This window comes from Epargyreus clarus, unplaced genomic scaffold (assembly GCF_041222505.1).
Source record: "Epargyreus clarus isolate Ecla_fem2 unplaced genomic scaffold, WU_Ecla_fem_2.2 ptg000019l, whole genome shotgun sequence".
Lineage (NCBI taxonomy): Eukaryota > Metazoa > Arthropoda > Insecta > Lepidoptera > Hesperiidae > Epargyreus > Epargyreus clarus.
Window position 1 is genome coordinate 13,219,813 of NW_027332227.1, and position 20,612 is coordinate 13,240,424.

The window sequence follows — 20,612 nt, forward strand, 5'->3', positions numbered from 1 at the left end:
GCCACTGTGGACTGTTGTCACTAGGCAAAACGATATCATAAACTTCGGGGGCATGTTAAACCGTCGGTTACGGTTATTATTATTGGATAGCAATCGTTAAATCTTGTTAGAGGCCTTTTAGGCCGATTGAAAGCATCTGACACTTACTATCGCCCTTCAGAAATCTGCAGTGGAGCAATTTGGAGCAGAAATTCATTCTCAGCAGTGGGTGTTAAAAGTTTCATTTCGAAAATATATGTCATTTTTCAAATTAAGTTGCAGTCTTCTACGGTTTGATATTCATCAATCAGATTGGCCTAATCTAAAATCAGAATAGCCGGCCAAAACATCGATAAGTGAGTTCTTCCCGTTATTTTGTCACATTACAATTATTACAAAACATTCGTTTTGAATTATTTTTTTTATCAATCAGACTTTGATTGATATCAAAAATCGGAGCAGACGCCACGACATCGATAAATGGTCAGATATATGTAGTTCTTCCCCAAAAACGTCATCGTCTCGGTATGTCAGAGACATTGATTGAAAAGCAGTGATTTGCACGTATGGATATAAACATGATTTTCCTTTTATTTCTTGTAATCTTTAAGATTTTTATTACGCATTCACGTGTTGTAATAATTAATATTACATTACAGTAACTTCTTTTTACAAATGAGCATGCAGTGTACCTAACAATAAGATTATTAATGGCAGATGCCATTGCTGCTTTTATACATATATCATATTAATCCCAGATAAATATCATTGCCAATTGCCCGATATAGGTTCAGAATCCTACGTGAGATTGACCACAGAAGCACTGCTCTTACATTGCAGTAACTCTACATTGAAGTAAATAGAGATGCCTCGTATAAATATGATTTTCCCTTTCTAGTCTTGTCTTGTCTAGTCCCTTTCTAGTTAACATTTTAAATATCACTATAAAATTATTAATGATTCTATTAAATAAAAGCGCCAAGTAATTAGCGTCATACTATGGTAATTTAGATTTTTAAGTAGCACTCTGGATATTTTTGGAAGTAATATAGCCTATTTTCTATTAGTTTAATTCTATATTATAATTTCTTATTACCAGTTACTTATCGTTCTACAACTATAACGACAAAATTTAGTTAAATAGCCGCTATGATAATGATTAACAGTAAACATAATAATACGTTCAGAAAAAAATATTTGAATTTTAAAGATGAGTTGTTAAAATTTGCATACGTTATTAGGCAAAAAAAAGTTAAGTAGTTTGAAGCACATCTTTTTTGTAGGTAATGATTTTTACCTTAGTTTATTATTAAACTGTAGTGTCTATTTGCTGTAAGTAAAAAGTCGCCGTGTGTAACCATCATTACATAATGAATCCGTGACAGTCCCACTGTTGGGCACGGATCCTCTCTCAGAGTAAGAAAAAGTGTAATAAAATCGTTACACCTCACACACCTTGAGAATATCTTAAACATCAATAGGTTTCCTTATAAAGCTTTCTTGCAACAAAGAGAATCATAATAAATTTATAATACGTGGAAAATTGAAGGTGATTCGGGGATTTGAACCTCGAATCCCACTATAGTGATTTCGCGTTTCAACCACTAAGCTATTACTACTTAATGGAGCTTGATTTCAATAATTTAAAAAAATATACTTCAATAATTTACAACTTAGACTAATACGAAACCGCGAATAAAATCCAGTCCTCAATTTTTTATCGACGCCTTTAAAGTGTTAATGAATCAATATTAATGCTATACTTACGAGTACATTATAATCAAGTTCATGTTATTAGGCCTGTCCGATTTACTGGTTAAGCTTGTCACACAGTAAATTAGGGACATTGTTGAAATTCTTCGGAAATTTGATTTACTAAACGGGTTATATGTGTAATATGTCTGGCTGGTAATGTCATATTGTTATAGAAATTGAACAAGTTAACGAGCACGCAATCTAACTGATCGTGGACATTTGTAAATCTCAAATAGTCCTATTTGTAACTGTAATGACTAAGTTAGAACGTCTCTTATCCTCTAAAAGTGTATTAATCTTCAAATTAGGTTTGATGGACGTTACACATCTTTGAGAACATTTATTCTTCTGTTGCACTTTTGCACTCTTTACGTATTTACATGTGATTTCTAATCGGCATTAAAAAACGAAAACATGAGCCATAGAAAAAATAATTTGTGTCACTTCTTATTAATATTCCCACACAGTTTAATAAACACTAATCGTGCTCTTTAGAATAGTATAGTGCCCGCCAAACTGCTAGTCCGCTCTGAAGTTGTTGCGAGCAGGTGTAGTCATACAATTTGCTATGGCGACGCGCTTCATTTCTATATTCAGACCGGACTAGCAGTTTTACGCGGACTATACCTACTGTAAGTCTAATATTATAATTTACAGTTATCTTAGAAAGTTTTAAATCTTTTGACGTATATATGATTTAATGATATGGTGTATAGAGAAGACCGTCGAACGTTAGTCTGACGAAAACGTATTAATTAAATGTCCCGGTTACCAGTTGAAAGTTACGATTGTGACGTCAATCATTAGTTATTGATAAACATGTTTTGCCTTGTTTTTAAAAACATTGTAGCCGTCATAGTTTGTGATTTCCAAATTAAAGGTAAAGGTAAAGGTAATTGGTGTGTTTTATTTTTATGTAAAATTAAAAGTTTGTGTCATAGGGCCTTTCGAGGTTCGAAATCGACGACACAGTAATGTATCTCTGCTAAGGCAGAACACAGTAGCCCTTTCCGTCAGTGTTAAGGGCTGCTGTGTGTGGTTTGAAGGCTTTGTAATGTAGTCAAGGGGCGCATAGTTAGTTTTTTGTGTGACAATGTATCTGTAATCGATACACCGGTAAAACTGGCAAGGTAGGTTCCAATCTTATTTGTTTGGTACTTAAAAAAGGTGGTAGTAGAACTAGTTAAAAGCGAAAGTGGTACAACTCTGTGTATTTCGACTTCGAAAGCGCAACCGCTATAAATACATATTTCTACCTGATAACAGCAATCATAGGCACTGCTGGTTATATTTTGAAGGCTAAGGAATATATAATACGAGCTTTTGCCCGCGGCTTCGCTCACGTTACGAAGTAAATTTTCATCCCCTATTTTATCACCTTGGGGGTAGAATTGATCAAAATCCTTTCTTAGCGGATCCCTACGTCATAACATCTACCTGCATGCCAAATTTCAGCCTGATCCGTTTAGTGGTTTGGGCTGTCTGTTCATAGATCACTATGTTAGTCAGTCACCTTTGAGTTATATATATTTAGATGAGGCATTCCAACTTAGTCCTCATCATTTGTTGCGCACCTCAGGTGGAGCTCTACTCCTATGTTGACCGCAGATATACTCGAGTACCAAGACCGTTAATTAGATCACTAACACTTTTTCTTTTCACTTGTCAGCTATGGACGTATGAAACGTGATGGATGAAACTTTTGTGTTTTTATTAAGTACAACAACATCGTGAAACATAAAAACTGAAAATCGCGTACAAATAATTCGCAGTAACAATTTATATACACAATATACTCGTAACACGCTTTAAATTCTTTTAACTATAGGCCGGTGCTAATGACGTCAAAATAACATAGGAATTCGACGTAAGTAGTTACTAGGAAAATCGTAAAGTTACCTATAAACAAGTCATAAAATTACGCGTAAGAAATAGGATCTCAGAACAAAAATATAAAGACTTCTCGAACATAATACAGAAGTAAATTCTGCCGATATACATAGTCTACCCGAATTACGCACATAAAATGGACATGCCAGTCCATCTTTTTGTTTTTTTTTTTTATATTTTTACCACCCTGCATCACAGATCCTGCATATAGATAAGGGACTCATTTCCAGAACAAATAGTCTGAAATTTATTGGCGAAAAAAAAGTTCCTACTGTTTGAAGACTTCTTATTTTTTTGCCCACTCTAAGGGTAAGGGAACCGGCCACTCGTTCCTTATGCCTATTATGTTCATGACGTACACGTCACGTACAATGTACATATGCCGATTGCTATGCTAAGAATCTCGGATGAGTTGTTACTTTGCCATGCAATATTAAGCACTGGAAAAAAAGCAATATGAATTAAAGATATTTTAACCAAATATAATTCAACATCACAACATAAGTAGTTTATTTCGGAAAATCTATCATGATGTTTGAAATCACTTCCACATTTTTTGGTCTGAGAACATTTTAATGTTTACCTTTGAAATGGGATATAGTAAGTATGAATCACAAAGAAATTGTGGTATTTCAACCGTCATAGTCACTCCTTAATGCCTTATTGGGGTCTAACATGTATACTTATGTAACGTGATGTGTCACTTCACTCTCATACAATTGCCTTCTTAAATAATGTCTGTTTTAATATTAATAAACTAAATAATTTATAAAAACCTTGTCAATTATTCAAATGTACGAAGATAGCGCCTCACATGCAACACACTATAAATAAGTGAACTTTCGATAATGATTTACTGTATGAAAGAATGGACATAACATTAGAATTATTTGTCATGGGTGATACAACACAAAGACGAATACAGAAACAGAGAACCCAAAATTTAAATTCCGGCTGTTCAGAGATCGAACCCAACACCCTCCCAATAATATCTTTGATACCACCACGCGCGTCGTCAAATCACCTACATCAATTACATCAGCAAGGATTTGAAAGATAAAAGAATTGATAAATACAGAATATATTTTTATCGCCCATAAAGATAAGTTGAACAAAAGCTAAGCGCCTTTATGTTATCAAGTAATGAGTTATGTTATCAAAACTGTGATCAAGTGAGAACTTATCGCGATTAAACATCGATTACTTAATTGTATTTAAGTCATGACTAAGTTTAGAAATTTAAAATATTATCTTCATCAGACCATTATGTTCGGTTATAAATAAATTATATTCGGCCATGATAACAACTCTTAAAGGTAGGTAGATGTCACATTGAGAACCTTTAAAATGTTTTGGCTTCAACCCTATTTATGTTGAATTGCTCCCTTTATAACCCTGATAATAGAAAAAGAGAATAAGCCTCATAATAATAAGATTGAAAACCTAGTAACTATGAACTTTAAAAATAAATTGAGCATTATGGAGAGCGTCGTCGTCTGCTGTAGCCCGGACGAGTTCATAGCGAAGAGACGGCTTCGTAAGTCTCTAACTTTTAAGTTAAGTTATGATATTTCACTTTGCATCTTCACTTAAAATTTTACAATAGAAAATGTCTTCAGATCACAAGTCGTTGGAAGAGTTTGTTTCGTAAATTCGTAATGCATAATTCGTAAATGCATGCGGGTATCCGTGGTCTAACGGTACCGTAGGTAAAAAACATTGAAGGTATTGTAACCTATGTGGCAAACTAGTAGGTATCACTGACCTTCTTTATCTGTAGTATTGCATGCTCGTTTGCTGTTCCAGTCGATAAAAAAAACCCACGTCAGGCAGATTAACTGTGATCTAGATTCTGATGACGTCATAACACATTAGTATAACAACATAAATATCTCTACATAATATATGACTGAAAAAACAAAGTCCACCAAAAATTGGTTGGGGGGTTATCATTTTGTTGTCCTTGCTGTAGTTCTCCCCTTGTCTGAACCCAAAGACATCTAATTTATCTCCGAGATTTCAATCTAACTGGACGCACAGAAATCGTTATCTCAACTTTGATTTATTTTGTACCAAAGACAGAGACACTCAAGTCTACAGTAGTACAATATTTAAACTTTTCGTACCAACACCAATAGTCATAATTATTTACTGCGTTTAGTTCAAAAACTAAATCCAGAGCAGCTGTTGAAGTAAGGCCTTGGAAAGCATTTCTGAATAAATATACCTTATCATGTAGTTATAAAAACTTTGAACGTGTAGTACAAAGAATAATAATAGGGTTTGTATTGTTCTAGAAATCAAAGTCTAATAAATTAAAATTTATAATAATGATAATGGCAAACGAGTGCATTTCATCTTATGGTAACTGGCTACTGCCTGTCGTGGACGTATCCGGATAAGATTAGTTACATGCGTTGCTATCCTTAAGGACCAATTTCAAATGCCTCGGATAAGTATGCTTCCTTTATCACATCCTTCAAAGAGGAACACGGCAGTTTTTAACGCTGCTGTTGTAACGCAGAAATAAGCGTCGTGCCTCCGAAGTCCGAAATTTTATTTATTTTTTTGTGCATTAGTATTTTTAATGAGTACAGATAAAGAAGTAGTTTATAAATAGTATATGTAAAATTGTACATACTACTTCAAGAAAAATATTACTTAATATTCATGGAATATAATGAGAAATCCATCCAGTATATATAATTCTACGAAAGGAAAAAATATTGCTAACGAAAGTTTTGACCTACTAATAAAGTTGTATTTGAAGCAGAGGATAAATGTTACCAGATAACACATACGAGTCACTGGGCAAATAGTTCAATTATCCTATGAGTTACTAGACCAGTTTATCAGTGGAGGGAAATTAGCACTCTTTATCTATGTTAGTGGGCGTGAGAGTTCTAGAGTGATTACGATTTATCATCTAAGACACAGACGTCTCGACTTAATCTTGAAGCTTTCGTTTTTATCTTTATTTTATTAAAATGTGGAAAAAGAGTAAGTACCTAGTCATGAAGTATTAGCTGAATGGTCTTAGTAATGAAAATCGGGGTGACGCAGGGTTGAATCTCAGGCTGGTTTTTCAAAGCTACATGCGTACATCAAATCAATTGTTACTTACTATACCGGTAAAGGTAAACATCCTACATACTCGACTATTAACTATTAATCGACTTCATTACACGATTATTTTTAAATTCTTAAACGTGTGTGAACTAATAGGCCGCTGATTATGATTAATGTTATTAAATCTGACTTTAGCTCACAAATTGTTGATTAACCAATGCTCGCCCAGTAATAAATCTTCGGCTATATTCATAAATCCATTTTTTATTGGTAACACTAGCTAATTTTCATCCTAATAATCAAGTCCTTTGATTGGCAATAAAATTAAATAATTTGAAGGTTAATGAACACGTAAATAATGTTCAAAAGGACGTCATACCCTAAGTCTAAATATAGTTTAGATTGCAAACTGGAGATCAAGGTCAAAATGCTGGTAATTTTTTTATATTTCTTCTACGGACCTCTGGCTATGACGTGTCTTATGACGTCAGCACATGAGGGAACTAACTAGGCCCGTCATTAATAATATTAATAACCAGTTTATCATTTTTTGCCTATTAATTTTGAAATAATACCGACAATTTCTGCCTACTATAATTTTGTTTTCGATCATTTAATACATTCATTATGCCTAACTAACGGTCGTTAAAGCTAGAATTAAATCTACGAAATTGGCAGCTCGTAAATTTGGTTTGGACCTACCCGCAGTATGCCTTTCTAAATATTTCTATCGATTGCTGGAGTACAATCTACGTGATGCTATCCAGTTTCCACTTTATTTTTCCGAATCACTCTTATCATCTAGAGTTCTTCTAATGAAGAATCGATATTATGATAAAAAAGGGGCTCAAGAACGAAAGTGTCTTTTCTCTATATTAATTTAATTAGTTCAATCATTATAGTTGGGGAGACCAAGAGGGGATTTCGGGAGTGTCTTGAACGCGACAGACTAAAATATGGCAGATACCCTATAGAGAATCCTAAACCATAAATGAGCTTTCTATGTCGGGGAGCTTGCACAGTCTAAAAAATCGATCACTCGACATGCCTGAGTGCGGTCAATTTTCTTTATAATATCAAAGAAATAATGCTAGAAAACGGGAAACATCATAGTCTGCCGATTACCACACGTCGAAGTAGTGAAAAAAAAAAATAGTAATTTTGAAAAAAAAGCACCATGTATTATTATGCTATCTAATAGTGGCACTTATTAGCATGAATGTAGCCTGGGATATATGATGTATCACAAACTAAAGAAAAAGGCTAATTTTTAGGAAAATAAATTATTCTTCATACATTATCATACTACTTCTTTTTTAAAATCGTCAGAATAAAAACACCCCCCGCTGAATCCAACAATATAATTACAATCTTTTCTTAATTTTAACGTCTAATCTACACAATCGTATAGGTCCCAGTGACGCTCGAGTTTGCACTCATTTAGCATCGTGCGCTCCCCTACTATAGATACTACGTGAAATTAATTGAACTGCTAATAATGATAAGTCTGATAATTACGTTCTTAAGCACCAATAATATAGATTCACTGCTTATATATGTCGGTATCGCTTTAATAATAAAATAACGATCGTGTTCGGGAGTTCGATGGGTGGCCACTAGTGGGTACGCGCGTTTACGTGCTCATCGGATGGCATAGATAGATATCGGTTTCCCTATTATAACTGGAGAAGTACCTAATTCTCGATTGCTCACAAAAGTTGCTTCGGAATACTAAGTTAGAACGCTTATTAGACTCCTTGCTAAACATAATTTAAACTAAACGTTTATTAATTTAGTAGTTACTAAATTGGTCATGGTCATATTTAGTGACATGTTTTAATTATATAGAACAGCATAAGATAAGAGGCTGTCCCAATTCTGGCGTAATTATGTGATAGGCAAAAAGTATATGCGCCCGTTCATAACCATTACGTTGAATTAGCAATTGTCGATAAAATATAGTTCTTGGGGATGCCTATTTACGTTGCTAGTGCATGATAAGCAAATATCAGCTAAGTTCAGTTTGTCAGTCACAACATATTAATTATGTTTTCATGATAAAAATAGTATTACCAACATTCTGTCTTCCTGTATCTTCCGGAGTAGCGGTGTACACGCATACACTTTTTTTTATAATATAGTAGTAGCAGACGAGCATACAGTCCACCTGATGGTAAATGGCTACTGCCGCTCATGGACATCTGTAATCAACTCCAGATAGGATTAGATATTCCTACCTGAGGTCGGCTACAGATGCGCAGCTACCCCTGAGGACTAAGCTGGAACGCCTCGGAAAAGTCTGTCCCCTTACCACACCACAAAGGGTTTTACCACCTTCAAAATACCACGACTTATTAATTTGTCGAAAATAAAATTCTCGGTTTAAGCTTTGGTATAGTTTTGTCCGTCGCCAAACCTATTGTTGAAGTGGAAACTTCTTTGGAACCTCGAGCGACTTCTGGAAGGAGAAATACTTATGGGTTCGCGTCACCGACATGATATGTAGTAGTGTGTTAAACTGGCAATGCGAAAAGGTCTGTTTCGTAGTCCTCATAATGTATACGTAAGTATATCTAATTCATCAATTACACTGCGTTCTCTACAATGACTGTTAAATTTGTGTAATTGTGAAATTACCGTGCATAAGTACAAAATAGTTACTTAATATTTTAAAGTAGAAGAATGTATAAATGACGTAGCTACGCTACAAATACTTTACTGCTGTCATAAATAAATAGCAAAGTTCTGTGTCTACAAAAAAACTTACTTCGCAGCTGTGGACAGAGCAAGTTGGAAGATAAATTTCTCCATGAGTAGTAATTTATATAAATTTCCTACTTGTAATGTATTGCTAGAAACATTCATATCACGCATACGTGATGCATCCACAAAGCACAATTCACCAGCATAATAGTTTATTCACAACGCAACTCGTGGAGGAATATAAATTGTATTTAAATCAATAAATAATAGACGTGGTGCCTACGGAAATGTACAACAAATTGTTTGCAAGCAAAGACATGGTAGGCGATAGAATTATATTTTATTACAGGCGCTACGAGGATCCGTAGAATGACAAGCTTACGTAGTTCTCAAAATCATTAAGTTGAAATGGGAATGGGCTGGCCATATCACCCGTAGGGCCGATAACTAATGCGGAAGGAAGGTCCTCAAGTAGCGACCAAGTTTAAGCGATAAGAACAAAGGTTGCTTCCCGACCGCTTAGGTATACCGATGACCTGAAGAAGACGGTTGGAAATCTGAGGTTGGATACATATGCGTTGCTACTTTTAAGCCTCAGATAAGTATGCCTTCTTTACCACGCTTTCAAGACTGATGTGATTGGGCAGTAACAGCTATGGTGGTCGTGATTACGGAGACCTTCAAACCATACGGCCCAACTAAAACTATTTTAGAATTAATATATGAATTTCAATGGGTCCATACTTCAACCCTCATGACCCAACTATGATTACTTTACACATTAAGTCCTCTACTTTAACATAGTAAGAAATACATATCTAATTTGAAATTCATAATTCAAAATGAACATCGTCTAAAACGTTTTAAGTATTAATCCTCTAGGGAATATTTAGATACGTATTATTCGCCCTCGTCATTATACTAATTATTAGAAATGTTTGAAAAATTTGGATAATATTTATTCGCGAGGCTGTATTTGCGTTGATGTAAATGACGTGATTCATAAAAATGAGCGTAATTAGCGAATAACACATTATTAATAATTAATCTATTGGTAGGCAAAATATTGGATAGATTGATAATAATTAGTAATGGCCGTAGGTTATTACTATTTATTATCTATACAATGTAATATGTAATAATATAATTTTATAAGAAATCTTATAAAAATAACATTTTTTTTCTGAGATATAAATATTGATTTCTTTTACTATATTCTAGAAAATTCTAAAATGAATACCATTTTTAACTAGATAATATTTTGAATTTCAAGGTAAGAAAATTAAATACAAAAACAACATTTAAATATAAAAATATTTTTCATAACGCCATCTAGTGACGACAATATGATCAATGTGTGGCGTTTCAGTGAGAACATTTATAATGTATTGTCCATTGAAGTATTGATTAGATATTATTATTAGCTACACATAATAGATGGCGCTGTTAGCATGATTATAATTACGTATAACAAATTGTTTTTTTGGTAATTCCAGATTGTTCGCATCGTTACACAATTATAAATTTTCTCAATCTTTTTCAGATAAGCTAAATACTTACGCTTTTAAGATTTATTATACAAATTAGCGAATTGCAGAATATAATAATTATTTATTACACATATACTTGTTTATTACATTAGAGCCAATCTAAATAAGGAAATATACGTTATGGGAAATATACAATTCTATTGAAATATGAAGTAATTCTACTTGTTTACTGATAATACAATCAATAATCTTGTTTCTATATGCTTACAATTATCCTTAACTTGTTCTATCCCATGAGAATCAGTATGTTAGGTATGTAGGGGAAAGTAGTACCAGTTGATCCCTTGGGGTAAGATGATCCTTTACGATTGTGCCGAAACCACTAACATTATTTAGTCGCTTTCACTGCTTATGCATAGCTCCGGACACCCCCCCGCCTCAGTCAATTCGTAATGGCAGCGTGAGCGATACGTCGATTTTGACAAGAAAAAAGAATTTTTGTGTACAGGTGATCTAAGGTAAAAATGATTTTAAACTTATGTTACTTTTATTTAAACAATGTTAAAGGTAATTACTGTTGTGTTTGTGGCTTTCTAATTTGCTTAATTATAATATTAGTGCTACGTGAAAATAGTCGCGTGTTTGTAGGTTATGTTAGCAACCATTAAATGAAAAAGTAGGACTTGGGTCAAGATGATTCCTTTCTATATGTACGAGTTGATCCCCGGGGATCATCTCGTATATATATATTTTATTATGTATGCAATTTTAATTCCCTTTTTTTCACTGTCGCCAATCCCATCTATGAGCCGTACAATTAACCACAGTGAGACATCGCTTACTAATAATAATAAAGTAAATTTTGCCATTACACCTGCAACATTAAAACCTTTGCCACGAATTGTGGGCAAAAGAAGCACGCTGAAAAAGAAGACCAGTCATATGACTGTTTTAACAAGCACACCGTACAAAAATAATTTAGAAGAAGAAAATAACAAAAAAACAGAAAAAGAAAAAAGAAATCAGAATAAGAAAAAGAACTCACCTAAAAAAACACAGAAAGGCAAAGGAGTAGGTAAAGGGAAGTCAAATAAAAGAAAGAATACTTCATACAATACATCTGAGTCTGAAGAAGATGACACTGAGTGCTTGTACTGCACAGAAAAGTTTTCAAGGGATACCAAGGGAGAAGGGTGGATAAAAGATAAAAAATGATCATAGGGATCATCTTACCCATAGGGGTGTACAAGATGATTACTTTGTAAGGTTTAAAAAATAAAGAAATATTTTAATGAAACATCAATTAATTTTTGGTTTTGAATATGTGGAGAGTGAATTAGATAAATATACTAGCAGTAATCGCCTTTATTTTTGGTTTACCTCGAAAAATATGCATTTTACAGCGATTCCCCCTTAAGGGGATCATCTCGTACTACTTTCCCCTATTTAGGGACTTCCTACCTGACAATGTTTACATTTTATAAGGGCTCTGTCATGTAGGGAGATAGGTAGGGATTATGTGGGCAATTACCCTCTCCCCAGAAGGATCCAAAAAGTTACTTCCCGGATTATAATAACATTCCATTGTATTATATTGTTTATGTTCTAATAAGAGCAGTCTAAGGCGCTACTATGTTCGTTTAGAGGGCATGGTAAAGAAAACATGACTTATCTAAATAGTTTTACTAAAACAAGCACATCAAAAAAGAGAAACGCTTTCTACACTCACAGCTCCACTCTAGGACTCTCTGTGTGGGTGCCATGTACACACAAAGAGACGAACACACAAACACCCAGAGCCAGAACCGAAATCTGAATTCAACATTTAGATGTCTGGGTATCGAATCCCGAACCCTCAGGTCAGACCGATATTGTGACCGTTTCGCCACGCGGGTCATACATATACATACGCGGTCATACATACGCGGTCACACATAACATCTTATCAATTTCATTGAACACATCTACAGAAGTTTGACCCCCAGTTATCGTATTAACGATTACTACTATTATAAGTACTATTTATACTAGTACCCTTCACGTTTAAAGCAAAATGCAAATTGCATCCGTAATGCTTAGAGATGAAAATGGAAATCGAATATTTTTCCTAATCGTAATTAACCTTATTTAACGCTTGTTTAAAGCGAATTCGCGCAAAATCATTATGAGCGAAGCAGACATAAACGTAATATAAATAGTTCATGCGTTTATATCTATGCAAAATATAATAAATTAACAATTCTTATCACTACTCTTACCAGGAGTTTTTACGTTTTGACAAATATGCATCGATATACTACTAAAAAATGTCATTGCAAATATGACTGTTTTGGTATCTGTTTACGTGTTTGCCCATACAATTTCCAATCAGCGCCCCTAGCGGATTGTGTCAGAACTTGGTATATCTACATAATATATCTAATGTTCTAAAATAAAAATTAGCGAAGTCAGATACAAAACCTAATAGAACCGTTTTAAGAATAGATTCTTGTATATGTGATTCTGTTTATCTATTTATTACTAACTAGCTGTGCCCCACGGTTTCACCCGCGTTAAAAAGAAATAACGCGGGTGACACCGCGGGGTACAGTTAGTTCTAAAATATAAGTAGCCTAAGTTACTCCTTATTACATCAGTTAGATGTCAATAAAAAAAATCGGTTCAGCCATTTCATAGATTAGCCAGAACAAACAGACAGAGAGACAAAAATTAAAAATATGTTATTTTGGTGTATGTACCACATGTGCATATGCATGTAGTATGTAAAGCGGTTATTTCAATATTAAAAACAGACACTCCAATTTTATTTATATGTGTAGATACACACAATATTGTGTGTGAATTCAAATCAAACTAAAAAACAAAACAAAATTGCTTATTCTTATCTTTCATAGAATTATATTGAGCTATAATTATTGTCATGACGTCATATTTTCTCAAGTTTGCTCCGTTACTTAATTGTCCGTCCGTTCTGTTTTTTGTTTAATCATCATAGGTAAATCCGGTATAAGGTGAATAACCAATCAGTATTTATTAGTAAAACCTGGGGCTAACCACCACATAAAGGCACAAGAAAGGCCGATTAGATTATTATTCAACCACAACTATTTTCTGTTAGGGTATCATTTTGGTGTTCGGATACATACGCACGGTCGGTGAATCAATTGACGGCATTCAATGATTAACATATTTTGAATCGAAGGTACTAAATCTAGCCCCCGATGTGCGATGACCCCCGTGAGGGAGGGAGAATTCCAGGGTTCGATCCGCGGCCAAACATCTGGTGATGAATTTAGATATCTATTCTGGGTCTGGGTTTGTATATTCGTCTTTGTGTGAGTTCATGGCACCCATGGGACAGGGAATCCTTATGTTGGGCTGTGAGTGTAGAACGCGCCTTAAAAAAAAAGAAGAAAAAAATAGTATTGTACTGCGGTGGTGATCCTGGTATTAAAGGGTTCTACCATCTTTAATTGGTACGATAATGGGTCTATGACACTTCCTACAGATAAACAATAATATTCTGTGGAAAGAACCACGATATATTTTTTAATGCACTCTTACACGCGAAATGATTCAGCAAGCATAGTTCATACACTTTATAATATTGTTGTCCTTTTCATTACCTTCTGAATGGTAGAGATATAATGTAATATTTGCACATCAACTTTAGCTGGATGTTATGAATTCAGAATGAAGTTTTAGTATGTTTCTACACATCTAAGTGACAAGGTGTTTATACTCGTACAAGATGTGGTTGTTTCGTGCTGCCATTGTGTTATTTACGATAAATTTTGTTAAATGTGGTCAGTATTATTTATGTAGAGGATCTTTATAAGTATTTTAAAAATACCTTCCTTATATTTGTTTTTGAAAACTAAAAAAATGTGGACTGATTGACTTGATTTTTATATAGAGCTTCATTTCTATAACTCTATATTTTCTAAGTGTTTATATACCTATATACTTTTGTCCCGTAGTTCCAGATATAACTAATTTTGAAGATGTATCATAATTAGAGTTGACGTTTAAAAGTTTTAAATGGAATATATAAGTTATTTTAGTAATCATAATTAATGATTAATAAGTGTTTAACCAGGTACATTTCTGGTTAAGACATCGTAAGTGGTAATTATAATAACTTATTATTTTTGTTGATTCCTGGTTTGTATTAGAAAAAATAAGTAACGGAACAATAAAAACTAGTTTTTTTTTATTCCGTGCTTGATAAGGTTTCTCACAGAATTGGACGGCTTCATGTTGATCTAATGCAGAATTATAGTCTACAGTTATAGACTTTTTTCAGGGATCACTGCTTCGTATAAATATAAATGAATTATCACTTGCTTTGGTATCTATTTTTGCATACACGAAAATCTTTAAGTCTTTAAAATCTTTAATTCCTCGTCAGACCACTGGTCTCTCACCGCTTAAACTATAATTATATTTATAATTGATTCATTTTAGATATCTGAATCATGAATTTAGATATCTGTTCCGGGTGTGGACGTTTGTGTATTCGTTTTTGTGTGTGTGTCCACGGCACCCACGATACAGGGAATCCTAGTGTGGGGGCTGTGAACGTAGAAAGCGTCATTATCAAGTTTTCATAATTTCCAGCTTGCCCGGGAGTCGTGAGCAGGAAAGCATGGGATGCCGTAAGTCCAGTGCACGTGGAGTACTTGGTCCAACCAGTCAGCATCGTCATCATACAGCATACCGTGACCCCACCGTGTACCACGAGCACCGCTTGCGTGAACAGAATGCAGTCTATCCAGAATTACCATATGGATAACCTGAACTACTGGGATATCGCGTCTTCGTAAGTATTTTTTGTAATATAGCAGTAGTTACTGAGCTGAGATGTCCATCTGATGGTAAGTTGCTACTACTGTCCATGGACATCTGTTATCCCAGATAAGATTAAAGTCCTACCTGAGACTACCTGCAAATGCGTCGCTACCCCTGAAGATTAAGTTGCAGCGTCTCGTATAAGTATGTCTTTTTACCACACCTTTTAAATCAAGACACAGCAGCGCTTAACACTGCTGTTATTAGGGAGACATAGTGGCGGTGGTGCCGCCGGAGTCGAACCACAGAGAGTTCTACCACCTTTAAACTATTTTATTCTTACTTGAGAGCAATATTTTTTTTTTCCGAATTACTTATGTTGTTTTTGTTATTAGCGGTCTTTTGAACTTCACGGAACTATAGAAGCGATCCTGGATATTTGTCAGCTGAGTTAGAAAAGATATGATCTGGAAGGGAACGATGGCTTTGTTCTCCGATTACTAGATTTTTAAACCATCCGTCAATAGAGGGTAAACGCTATTGTTTTAAGTCGAACAGAATGTTTATGGGTTCCATCAGTAATTACTGTTTCCAGTAATAGAAAAATATGTCTTCAAGATATCTATTCTAGTGTCTGATTAAAGTCATAGTTCACCGACCAGTGATAAGACAAACAGGTTATCTGAGTGCACGTCACCTTATCGACATTTGCAACGTCAGCTGTGTGGTGTCTGGCTAGCTATTTTTGTATCTTTTTTGATATACCTTGTTTAAACATTACATGAACCCCAGACAATATTTCATTTTTACATGCACATTACTTGTACGAGTACCTATATAGGACTATAGTGCTAAGCTTTTTGTCTCTGTAGTCGCAGGACCAGAATAGGGATACGGTATCCCCTGTCTGTCGTAAGAGGCGACTAAAAGGGGCTTCCGGGTTGCGGGTGGCAAGAGTGGGAGTTCAAACCGTCCAGCATGCGACCCCGGGAAGGACAGTGGTTTGTGTGGTGGCATATCGCTGTAATCACCAGAGTATGTGAGAGCGTAAATTACTTTGCTCCCCCTAGGGCAGAGCTCGATATGGGTATCGCGTTAGGATTCCGGAGTTCTCCAACAAACGCCGAGGATGGCCACCGGGTTTAGTGCGGTAAAAGTCCCACGTAACCCGACGTCGCTTACATGGCCCCGGGTACTTTTTGAAGGTTTCCCCCTTTTCAATGTCAAAAAATACATAAATAGAAAAAAGGTGATAAGCGTTTAGTGGGGATATTTATACCTCCCCGATCAATTTATATACCTACTCTATCGTGAAGCTTTCTTGCGTTTTATGTAAGGATATCACCTCATTTACCACTTTAGTTTGTAAAAGTTACAACGCATCTGTAATCTGCTTCATTTAAACCAGTTCATATTTGAAAAATTCTTAGAGAATTCTCAGCCTGTTAATTTTGCCATTATATTGTGCCTAGCGCATAATAATTATTAAGAGATATTCCAGCTACTTTTGACTATGTTATAATTACGTGAGAAAGTTTATTTTAATGGATTTTTTATTCGTTCAGGTTCTACGTTGGTGGGGATGGAAAGATCTATGAAGGGACTGGTTGGTTGCATAAAGGTGCTCATACTTTTGGCTACAACTCTAAGTCGATTGGAATCAGCTTCATAGGAAATTATAACAGTGAGTATTACGTTTAGAAGATCGTCTTTGTAATGTGAAATCTTCGAAAGGGCTCTTTGAGTTACTAACATTTAATCAGATAATCTTTTTATTTACGGCACTTTAATAAGTAAACGTTTTTAGGTCTAACCTGTGCTAAATAATTATAGCAAAAGATTCTCTGTTAAATTTAATTTCATATTGAAGTGGAGAAATTATCGAAAATTTATTTTTTCGCGGAATACGAGTATGTACTAAGTCTCTTGTTAAAGTAGGATGAAGTGATTCTTTAAGTAAATTATTGTTATAATGCATTGATGGCTAAAGTATTGAACTACATATGTATCAGAGGTCAACGATTAAAATAATTAACTTAATTAATTAATTATATATGAATTATTTTCATCCATTAAGATAATCCGCTAAAGTTTTTTAAATGCAAAAGTTATCAATTTTATTTTATTTTTATTCTAAATGAAAGTCAAAACAATGTAATTATTAGCTATTTATACTATGGTATGAGGAAATATGCAATGTTAATAGAAAATTGAGACTCTTAGATCTTTCCCTCGTGAAAATCTTCGACTATCGAGTACTAGTTGGGTGTGGGTTCAGAGGAGAACTTTTGGTCTCAGTTGTCAACTTTGGATTTGGATAACAGTCGTTAACCTTGTCAGAGGTTGGAAACAGATTCGTTACTACCCCTGAGGACTAAGTTGGAACGTTTTGGATAAGGCTCCTCGGTTAATAATGCTGTTATTAGACCGAAATAGGTGCGGAGGTGGTGCTTCCGTAGTAGAACTACAAAAGGTTCTACCACGAATGATTGACGCATGCAAGTACGTTGAACAAGAAAGGTTTTTCCAATTTCCGCTGATCTCACTTCGATGTCATTAATTTCATGACGCGTGCAGGCTTTACCGCATGATACGTGGTTATGTTCACGTCATGCCGATTATGAGGCAAAGGCTTTTGTTATGCTTTTAAATTTAGAAAATTTACCCTTTGAGTTCCACCAACAAAGGATTAGTAAATTATGATAAAAATTAAAAAATAACTCCATAAATATAGCCGACGTCGTTTTCACAGTTTTAACGAATTTAGTGACAATAATTTAGATATCTATTTGGATCTGGGTGTTTGTGTACTCTTCTTTATATGTGTTTATTGCACCCACAACACAGAGAGATATCTTAGTGTGGAGATTTGACTGTAGATAGAAACATTTATTTTAATTTCTTTATCTTTTATAGTAATTACTTCTTTACTGCCGTTTAAAAGTGATATTTGTTTTTCAGCTAATGTTGCAACAGATGCGCAACTGGACGCTGTAAAGGAGCTACTTCGATGCGGCGTGGAGAAAGGCTATCTCGCCCAGGACTTCCACGTGGTGGGCCACAGGCAGCTCATAGCTACCGAGAGTCCGGGCAGGAAGCTCTACAACGTCATACGGCGGTGGCCGGAATGGCTGGAAGACGTTAGCTCTATAAAAAACTAGAGACAAACCCGTGACCATAGAAAATAGAGTTCATTTTTAAATATAGCATTGAAAATACTTTTCAGTTAACATTAAGAGCATTTTTCTGTAAAGTAGATTATATGATGATACATTCCGTTTAAAAACTTGAAAGGTACGGACTTTAAAGGTACAACTTTGGGTACGGAACCCTAAAAAGAACAAATATATAGTACAGGTAAAAATACACAGTTTTGATTAATTTCAAATAACGTGTCCTATGGTTAAAATGAATATAAGTAAACATAACTTAGCTCAGTTTGATATACTTATGAGGACTGTTTATTTTTTTTATTTATTAATTATTTAATCAGGACTCGATTGACACTGCCTGCAGTAACTTCACCGTAAAATATCTAGAAAAACTCTTAGATATTTAACATTGTATAACCAAATTAAGATAATGCATGGACGACATCTTGATATTTCGGATATTAATACATACAAGCGGATTCTTTTACATATATGTTTAATTCATATCTACGATGATCCTAATAATATCATTAAATAGGTAATTATCGATGAAAATTCACGGGTTCGTGTGAGACAGGTTATTTATGTAAATATCAAAGTAGACGTCAATTCCAGTTTTAGACTTGACGTTATACGCTAAAATTTTATCGGTCTCACCATAGATTAGTAAAGATTACTCACTCCTAACAAGAAAATGTACCCAGTTTTGAGAATTGAAATAGTTGCGTAAAAAAGATTTGGCACGTCTCCGTGCTAAAATGTCCCTAAATTATTTGAAATAATTATTTATTTATTATGTAAATTACGCAGAATTAGTTGTTTATTCGTAAATTATTTCTAAAAATGTTTTTATTTGTCAAGAATTAAAAAAAGAACTAATAAGCCGTTTGTGGCTTCATTCAATTTCAAGGCGGCGAAGTATCTTTACTAATCTATGGGTCTCACATTAAAATCCCAGCTCTACTGCTCTGGAGCTACATTACCTCGATTGATTTAATATTTTATCTACAGTTATATTTCCCTACTAGCTGTTACCCATGTAGACGAAATAATGCGGATTTTAAACTAACTTTTAAACACAAAATTCCTATAATTTATTATTTTGATTGGTGATTGATTTTGATTGAGTGTTTGATTCCAACAAGAGTCTTAATTAGAACGCGGACAAATATATTTTTATATCTCTATTCCATATTAAATAATTAATTGTTGATATACTTTTCTGAGACATTTTAGCTAAGTCCTCAGCGTTAGCCGCCCACCTGTGGCCGACCTCAGGCAGGAATGTTAACTTACCTGGGTTTAATTACAGATGTCCATGGGCTGCAATAGCCATTTACTATCAGGTGGTAATAATTCACAGGCCAGTATGATTATTGGTCCCTTACTCTGTTTCTAATCCGAATGTCTAGTAGGTACTTTACATACCGTACGAGGCATTAACATACGGGTGTCCCTAATACCTGACGATTTATTATCAGCAAGCGCCAGAGTATGGTGTCTAGACTTCATTAAAGTAATTGTTTTTATGGCCCTCTTGTGCATTATAAAATATACTATAGAAAATAATATAACACCTCATAATTTTGTTCCTTTAAAATGTTCTAAAAATATAAATTGAACTTCCCAAAAAGCTGGAATATACGTAAATCTTAGGTCCTAGGTTTATATGTAAATCCTAAGGAACGGTGATAAATCTGATTGAAAGAAACTTGGCTTGAAATCCGCCTTAATCTCGAGATTTATTTTATCTTGTATCTGGAGACCGACAAAAATTGCTTTT

At 34.5% G+C, this 20,612-nt stretch overlaps 1 protein-coding gene across 1 annotated transcript; it reads left to right on the forward strand.

Moving 5' to 3' along the window:
• The first annotated feature begins 14,582 nt into the window (after positions 1-14,582).
• Positions 14,583-19,423, forward strand: PGRP-S1 (peptidoglycan recognition protein S1). The gene is made up of 4 exons (XM_073083479.1): positions 14,583-14,692; positions 15,507-15,708; positions 17,243-17,361; positions 18,639-19,423. Exons 1-4 carry the CDS (start codon positions 14,638-14,640, stop codon positions 18,836-18,838), a joined length of 576 nt encoding a protein of 191 aa, XP_072939580.1. The 5' UTR covers positions 14,583-14,637; the 3' UTR covers positions 18,839-19,423.
• Positions 19,424-20,612: the final 1,189 nt, after the last annotated feature.

Excerpts from the sequence above, each read along its gene's own strand:
- PGRP-S1 (XM_073083479.1), top strand. The coding sequence starts at position 14,638 with ATGTGGTTGTTTCGTGCTGCCATTGTGTTATTTACGATAAATTTTGTT. Across the intron at positions 15,709-17,242 it reads TACTGGGATATCGCGTCTTC|GTTCTACGTTGGTGGGGATG; the intron begins GTAAGTATTTTT and ends TTATTCGTTCAG. Across the intron at positions 17,362-18,638 it reads CTTCATAGGAAATTATAACA|CTAATGTTGCAACAGATGCG; the intron begins GTGAGTATTACG and ends TTTGTTTTTCAG.